General features: G+C 40.7%; 1 protein-coding gene across 1 annotated transcript in view; it reads left to right on the top strand.

Moving 5' to 3' along the window:
• Positions 1–9,070, top strand: part of zdhhc8b (zinc finger DHHC-type palmitoyltransferase 8b) — a 63,687-nt gene that overhangs the window by 42,538 nt on the left and 12,079 nt on the right. Inside the window, exon 2 of the mRNA XM_069177999.1 lies at positions 7,802–7,923. Within this exon, the coding sequence (XP_069034100.1) occupies positions 7,802–7,923 (122 nt within the window). The remainder of the gene's footprint in view (positions 1–7,801; positions 7,924–9,070) is intronic.

Consider the following 9,070-nt stretch of genomic DNA (forward strand, 5'->3'; position numbering starts at 1 on the left):
AGTATCATTCCTGAATGTATTTATAAAATTTAAACTGGTGCTTTGCAAATCTTTGACTTGTGAAACTTTATAAATTGAATTTAAATATATTGTTATTGCTAGTTTTCCCCCCTTTGACACAATTTAACATTTGTTATGTTGTTTTATATACATACATACATATATATATATATATATATATATATATATATATATATATATATATATTTCCACCGTGGAGATGTTTCCTCTAAATTTCTCAGACTGATGGAATTGAGTAAGTGTTTGAGGTTCAAAGAGTGGGAATTATGAATTATTAATATTATTAAATATTCTTTTTTTATGCCTAACAGAAAATAGTTTAATTTCTACCTCAATAATTATTTTACACCTTCTGAGATTGATCTTCAGATCCTTGAATAGGAACCACTTGACTAACTGTACCTAAAGTAGTTAAACTGTCAATAAAAACATCTTACTTTGAAACTTAAAGTACATTTTTCTGCACATTTATTTGTGATGGAGTAGTTTTACATGGCGGTATTGATGATTTTACTTATCTCATTCTGGAGTACATTTCTGCATCACTGCAGCAGGATGAGAAGTTAAAGCACTGGAAGTCAGCAAAATAAAAGGAACAACACAGATTTTACACAAGAAGGTCATCCTGCTCTGCTCAGCCTGTGGAAACGGCTGTTTAATGTCTTCTCTGTAGGAAGTTTGTCAAGTCGGAGAAAGAAAAATACAAAACTGATGAAGTCACCAGGTTTATCTCAGCTTGTAGTTGACACGTGTTATCTTCTGGGTGGGTAAATGTTATAGTCAGGATTAAGGGTTAGGGTTGGTTGATTGACAGCTGCAAACAGTTTAGAGCGTTTGGCTCATCCAATCTAACACCAACCCTGTAGCATGAACTGAGGGGGCTGACTTTGAAAAATGTTCACCAATGAAATTTTACTGTTGGTTGCATTATGGGAAATGTAGGAACCAGCCTTTTTTTGTTGTTATTTATCCTAATTAGGAACTAAAAGTCTGAATTTTTCTGCTTTATTTATTTATTTTTGCTCAAATCTTTCTGTTAACATGTCTAACACAAAACTTAATTATGAATTTGACCTCCTCAAGATTTCTCCCTTAGATCATCTATTAAATCACTGGAGTAGCCCTTTAATTGTCATACATGATATTGATTTTCTAGAGTGGATGTAAAAAGAAATTGATTCAATAACAGATTCAAAAGTGTTGAGTATTCAATAAGCACACAAACAATTAGTGGATTTGCAGTCAATTACAATTTTTAGGTCAGCTGACGGGCATGAAAGTCACCGAGCAGTCCACCGGCATTGGACACCTGAATGAATCAGACACTTCCTGTGCACATCAATCCATCTCCTTTATTCACAGACTGCCATCTTGAAAAATATTTCATGTTAGAAAAAGAAAAGTGCTACCTTTCAATGTCTGGATTGACTACATTTTCTCTTTGATGGTTGTTTAGACTCGGTCCACCACACCACTCACTCACTCACTCACTCACTCACTCACACACACACACACACACACACACACACACACACACACACACACACACACACACACACACACACACACACACACACACCCCAATGCCACTATAAGAACAGATAAGAGCTACTTCAAAGGCAGGCGGCAGGGCTGTGTTTTCTGCTCCGATCCAAAAAGCAGGCAAATGAAGGACAGGCAGATCTGATAGCTGTGGGATGCTCAGTGTGTCGTGGTAGATGTGAACAATTATTACAGCACTATTTAGATCTTTAATTGTGCTCACGGACCAGTACTTTCACTTTAAACAGCTTTAAGTTCCTCATCAAGCACCTAATTACTGTATGTGCTTTTCCCTCCTTCCACTGGTTTTCCACAGCTGTTGGATAAGAGAGTTCATTTCAAAGTATTCCACCAAGATTTTGTTTAATCACCAGAGCGGAGCCTGCGGTTTTTTTTTTTTAAGGGTGTTTGGTAATCAGTTGGGTTTTTTAAGACAAGATTTGTGTCCAGGATTTTTTTTTTTTTTTTTGCTGACAGACAGCTGGGTTATCATCACCAGAGAGCTGGGCTGTTTTCGCTAATCTTAATACCCAACCAGAGACATCCCTGCTGCTGCGAGGACTGAGAAAGCTATGAAATAGCCTAAGATCCCATCGTTGAGTCCCTGAGCTGATACTGGAGGAGGTGAAGTGTGTATGTATGTGTCTGCCTGTGAGGATTAAATTATTTCACTCTGTTTTGGAGGGATGATATCAGAAGCAGAGTTGTGGTTATCCACAAGTTTGACGAGCTCCTTCTCCTCTTTCTCTTTCCTCTCCTTTCTCTTATTCTGCTTTAAAAAAAAAAAAAAGTTTACTTTCTTTGCAGGTTCTAAAACCAGTAAAACCAAAACAGCTGAAAGAAGCTAAAGCGCTCCATTGTTAATATGAAAATATTGTTTGGTGCATCTTTAAAAATGACATGCCGTTTTCATTTATATAAATTTACCAAAATGTGAAACAGGTGACGGTACATTGTCATCATAGACTGCATAAAAGTAGAAAGTGAAGTGCCTAAAAGTGCAATACCACTGAGGTCCACTAGGGCCTTGCTCCAAAAAACCTCTGGCTCTGACTCCCATTCAAAAATTCTCAACTCCTCTCATGAAATTTTTTTTTTTTCCACAAGTCATTATGGTGTTATGTGCTAAATTCACTTCTAATGAGTGTTTTGATGGTCCTTCTTAAAATAAACTCACAATTTAGTTAGATATTAGGCCTCAGAGAGAGCCTATGTTTGTGGGCGTGCTTGCTTTCCAGTATAGGTGAACGGGGTATACTGTACTCAGGTTCTCAGTCGGATCCCCCCCAGTTCCTCCAAATATGGTCAATTCGGGCTCCAAAAAAATTAACCTTAACCTTAGTCATATTTGAATTGATGTGGAAAAAGTCTAAACTCATTAACAATGCAAATGTGTGAAGACAAAGTGAAAGCTACTGAGTGGAAGGCGTGTCCTCTGCTTGCAGTCTGCCTCCTATGGATCTGAGTAAGGTTAGTAAGGTATGTTGTGGATTAAACCCTTTTAATGCCTTGTTTTTACCCCGTTCTTCTCAGTCAGGAGATGCAATTCAATTTTTGTATTCTTTTACTTGAATGTTTTCTTTACACTTCTGTCGCTGTGTCTTTGATGTGTTCAGGGGCCTCCAAGCTGGTATTTTACATGCTGACTTCACTCCACTCCAGCTCCTGTTTGCAGGCATTTGAATTATCTCCAAGAATCCAGCACTTTCTTTGATTTTGGCCGGCCTCGGGACTTTAAGCTAGGACACAACCAAATTCATTACATTGCAGCACTTTTTGGCAGCAGAAGCCCCTTCAGCTTGATAAACTCGCTCCAAACTTTTTGACAAGCCCAAGGCCTTTCTGCCCCAGTTCGAAGTATCACGGTTACACAAGCAGTAAAAGTGGTTTGTAAACAACGCTGATAAGCACTGTGTGGTTATTTGTTACTCCTACACAATTAACCAATGTCTGTGTCCTTAATTAGACTTTCTCTCAGTCACATTTTCCTCCCACACGGTCGGCTCCCAGACTCCTATAATGGTCGCTGTCAGCCACACTCACTTTTTGTTTTCCTCTTCTATCTGGCTCGGCTGTATCACACTGAGCAAAAAGACGTGCTCCTTTGACAGGCGATTAAATTAGGATTTTGTGAGACGATGCTATTTTTTTTCTTTGATCAATTTCTAAAGCGTTGGTACCTCGTCTATTTGTTGCCAAAGCTGCGATGACACAGCACGAACCACTCGATACAGTTCGCTGAGTAAATAGCAACTCCTGAAAATTGCTTTGATGTTACTTCGTGTAAGAATAAATAGGTGCCACTATTCAGATTAAGCAGCACCAAAATTAAATTGGAACAATTTTAGTGAGTGACACAGAAATGTTTTTCTAAATGACTCGCTTGCGCTTTAAGTCCCCCGTGTATAATCTGAACTATAAAAAACAGTCTTTTGTGTTAATGCCTCATCTTCAACGCACTTTAATTGCTCATAAGTTAACAGGGAATTTAATTTTAAAGTCTACTATAAACTTCGCCGCCTCAATTTGTAACAGTTCTAACACATTTTATTGGTGTCTTGTCTGTATGTCAGTGTTTTATTATACCCACTGGTATTATTTTAATTAACGTATTTAAGTCTTGACTTTATCTTGTGGTTATAATTCTGCCTACTTTGTTTTTACGACCAAGTTCTATTATGTTTATTACCTATTTATTGATTTATTTTTTGCTGCTCAATACAATTTTGGCAACATTGATAATGAGGGTTAGTATATATACTTTAGCCAGAGCATATAGATATAAGTCATACTAGCAGAGTAGTCTCTGGATTTTGTGGGAAATGAATGGTGTTGGTGGTCAGTGTAGACTTGTTTATTCTTTATATTTCCTTTTTTTCTAATTGTTATTTAGCACTTTTAGCCCAGCCGTGTTGCATTTCGACGCTGATTTATTGTGTATGTGACAAATTAATCCTTGAATCCTTGGAAACCTGGGGCCTGTTCTTTCTTCTGAGTCAGTCCCACATACCTCATCTTACTGTCAATACTCACTTCAACACCAAATGTGTAATAGTTTGCCACTGAAGGTAGTTCCCAACAAAATACACCATTTCCTCCTGATAAAATCTACAGTGTTCAGCTGTTTTAGGTAAATCGTTTAGTGTTTTTTTTTTAAATGATACCATACACGTATTGAGGGATTGTTGCCAGTGATATCGTAAAGATAAATCAAACTCATACTCGCCCTCACAAAGCTGAGGACCAGCGCTGACTGGTTTCATCAGAGGCCACCCCGTCCCCGTTAGCGCCTCTCTATTCTCTGTTAGTGGCTTTCTACAGCCACGGTGCTGAATAATTCAACAAAGCAAAAGAGGACTGGAGAGCGGGAGAGGAGATACGGATTGAAGATGATTTCGGGGCATGAGTACAGGAAATTGACTTTTTGACGTCAGAATGAGCCGCGAGGCATGTTTGGAGGTTGAGGCGTCCGTATCTAGTATGCGTGCAGGCGGGCTCGAGTGCATTTGTTACTGTGTCAGGAAAGTGAGAAACATAAGTGAAAGTGTTGTGGGGCCTTTCTCTGAAACACCCTCCTCCTACTCCTGTGAGATATTTCATTAATTCATAGATTCTCTCAGAGTCTCTGACCCGCAGGATCGTCACGGTTCGTCCGATCGTAGGCGTTAACACATCTTCATGCTCACGGCATTTAATTTCTAGAGAGAGCACATAAACAGACTGGTAGCAGGCGAGGATGCGCGCAGTGTCTTGACATTTGAGTCCAGGTGATTGAGCAGGGCCGTGGGTGGGATGCAGGTGGCTCCGCAGTTGAATATTTCACAGCCTCAACTGAGTTATGACTCGCAAGCAGCGGTGAATGTCAGCGTCGACGCAAAATGTTGGTGGAATTTAAAGGAGTTTCCCCGTTGATAACTGCAGCGACTCACCTGACGGGTCGGGGGTTAAATCAGATGTATGTAATGGCAGACAGCCCACAGCTAACTCGAGCTCCAGTTCAGAAGGAAGCTTTTAATGCAATAAGAGTTTCCCTGACATGAAAATAATTGCACATCCTGGTTTGGTAAGATTATTTTTAGCCACACTTGCAGTGTGGCTTTTTGGATGTTGGTTGGTGATGGTCGGCAGGTCCATCAGTTTGGCTACACAGATGTACTAACACAGTTAAAAGACTGTAATTGTGACTTTGGTCCCCTGACTCTTCTTTTGGCACCACCAAATGTTGACATATTGGTTTTGAGTTCAACGTCTCAACCACTAATGGATGGGTTGGAGTTTTTTTTTTTTTAACACACATTTAGGATGACTTGCAACAATCCTCTGACTTTTGATCCAGCACCATCATTGGTGAAAAATTGTATCGTGTCATTTGACCAAAAAACCTGCAAAACAAATTACCTTCAACATCCACGGTGCACATGCACGGTGGTGCAGTGGTTAGCACTGTCACCTCACAGCAAAAAAAGGTTGCGGGTTCGAATCCGGTCCTGGGCCTTTCTGTGCGGAGTTTGCATGTTCTCCCTGTGCTTGCGTGGGTTCTCTCCGGGTTCTCCGGCTTCCTCCCATCATCCAAAAACATGCACCTCAGGTCAGGTTACCTGGCGCCGCGCTAGTGGCAGCCTGCTGCAGCAGCTCCCCCCTGAGAGCCCCCCTGCTGTAGTGAAGAAATTTCCCCTCGGGGATTAATAAAGTGTATAAAATAAAAAAAAAATAATCAAAAAATCCGTTGTTCCTGAGCCTTTAGCTCAAAGCACCGCCTCACAGAGCTGCTAGATGGACTGTCAACTCTTTGGTTGTGTCTCAAACTGCGTACTTGTATACTTACCCTTGGTGTTTTGAGTGCTTCAGTGCATTCTCAATATTTGGAAACATGCCCGGCTCCATGAGTACCTGTATTGTGTTCTCGTTCCCGTCCACAAATTGAGTATGAAACACTGGACATTTCTCACCATGTGAAAACGTAGCAGAAAGGGAGAGACATCTTTTCAAACTGGAACGCCACACTATAAAAATAGTACAGGTTGTACTATAGAAAAACAAGTTGTACTATAAAAAAACAAGTTGTACTAAAAATATAATTTGTACTATGGTGTTGTGTTGATTGAGCATTTATCAGTAGCTGTTGCGTCAGAGACCAGATTGTCAGCTTCTTTCTCACAAAAGCTTCTCAGTGTTCCACTCGTTTTTGCATAAATAATCTTTTTCATAGAAGGTTTCAACCAGTTTATTTTCTGAAGATGTCAGCTGGCGCTACAAGCCGGGATTTGGCCAATAGCTGGTTGATACAGAAAATAGCTGAAGAGAATACGACTAGTGTAACCGAATCACTTAATCTTAAATTGCATAATTTGATGGGCTGTAATTAGATGATATACCTGAACACCATGCAAGAAGTGGTAGCATACGTGGAGCAATACATCCTCAGCCAGACAGCTTTATAGGAGATTATTTTCTTTTTTTAATGAAACACTTTTCTAAACAGGTAATTTTATATTAAAAAAATCCTCAGTTAATTAATGTGTCAGTAACTCAGTTGTTCTGGTAATTCGCAGGGAATTACAGCACTGTCAGGAACATTGATTCAAGCTGGCTGCTTTATTGTTGTTGTTTTAGTTTCTGGCACCTTACACTCTGTATGTTTCCAATTATGATTATTGCAGCAATTTATCGTACTCGTGAGAGCAGAATGAGTGCTTGTTTAAAAGAGGGCGTTTGAATATGTCACTGTCAGGGAATCACATGAATTGTATTAAGGCTAGAACCACAGAAACAAACCTGAGGTCGAAATGCTGGTGTTTAATGTGTGCCACCTGACCAAGCGGCAACCAGCAGTGACGTCGCCCGTTGGTTTGTTAGCGGCCGTTATGAAGCCTCGAGTTTCGTATTTTGGCCGGCGCCGTCTTGCTAGTTCCGAGGGGTTTGGAGCAGGAAGTGACCATATTTGAGCGAGCGGCGGATCTGACTCGATCTGATTGGACAGTCCGCGATACTACGTCCCGCCTACCGATATTTGTGACCTGACTGCACCACCCGCCTGTCAAACAGACACGCCCCCAAAAACACAGCTTTTTGAAGCGTATTTTATTATTAATGATGGCATTATTTTTAGATGGACCTACAGACATCACAAACAGAAAACTTGTGGAAATATTTTATTGACTGACTGACTGATTTAAATACAGTCCTGCGCACTTGACAGACAGAGTCCTAATCTCTGCTTCTTCTTTTGTGTCTGTAGGTGCCCCTGGTTGACAAAGGTAATCTCTCCCGTGGTGCCTCTCTACAATGGCCTGGTCTTCCTCTTCGTCTTGGCCAACTTTAGCATGGCGACCTTCATGGACCCCGGAGTCTACCCCAGAGGTTCGTACGCACGCCTTTGTAAATGTCTGGTGAGGCTGTAATTGCTGCTGTTTCCAACTTACAACATGTATCTGCCGTCTAAAAATATTAGTATCTGTCATAACGTATGTGCACATAAAAATGAGTAAGGTCTCCACCCTGTCGAGCCCCCGTGGAGAAGGTACACCTTTTAATAGCACCACGTTTATCAGAGCTCCCCCCTTCCCCCCCCTTCCCCCCTCCCCGCCCTCCTTTTCCCCTCACACAGTGTTTCACTGCCTTATTATCTGCCTTTAAAAGTCCACAAGATCCACATGCAGGACACCGGCGGAAGTTATAGAGGCCTTTATATTGCAAAGTGTATTGAGTATCTCTCAGTTGCTCAGCCCGTCAAACAAGCCCTGACTTTATGCTCCCGCTGTAGGCAGACTCGTTGTCCTCTGCCCTATCTGGGATAAGTAATGATAATTCAACACTTCCCTAGGGATGTTTGTAATGCGCTTGTAAATGATAAGCACCTGTCTGTAGGTAGAGCTTTTTTCCCCGCCAATTAAGGGTAATAATTATGAGGTCGTATAAATTGTGGGTTTGCCTGCCTCCCCAGAGGTGACGGTGGCCTTCTGCTGCTGCAGCCACCCCGCTGGGTTTTATAGACTACTGAGGGAGGAGGACTTTTCTGAGCTCTTGATGTGATATTTCAAAGGCAGCAAACCCATCAGGGAAGTAGTGATAAAAGGAAGCAAAGAAAACGAATTGATGCGGCCGTTAAAGGTTTAGAAAATCATCCAGATTGTAAAATTTTGGTGTAGATTTCTCTCACTTAGTTGACAGAGCAGCGATTTCTAGTCATTTTCTTTGTAGAGGAAACTTCAAATTGAGGTGATAGATGACTGCGGCTCATAAAACTAGGCAGTTAGAAGCAACATTATCAGAAAGTTTTTGCAATTTAGTGCAATTTCTCAAAATCACTGCAGCTTTTTGGAACTTAATAAGTGACATTTTTCTCATCAATGTGAAAATTCTTTGCCAAAGGTGTTTTGGCATGATGCAGCAAGGCTTCATAGAGTAACTGCCTCATTTTTCCAATAAAACGCACATACATAATGGATTTGTTTCTGTTCCCATTAATATCAAAGTGGAGTGTGACTTATGCTTTCACCAAGATTGT

Source organism: Embiotoca jacksoni, unplaced genomic scaffold (assembly GCF_022577435.1).
Source record: "Embiotoca jacksoni isolate LCO1_2020_lvr unplaced genomic scaffold, fEmbJac1.0.p SCAF_8, whole genome shotgun sequence".
NCBI lineage: Eukaryota > Metazoa > Chordata > Actinopteri > Embiotocidae > Embiotoca > Embiotoca jacksoni.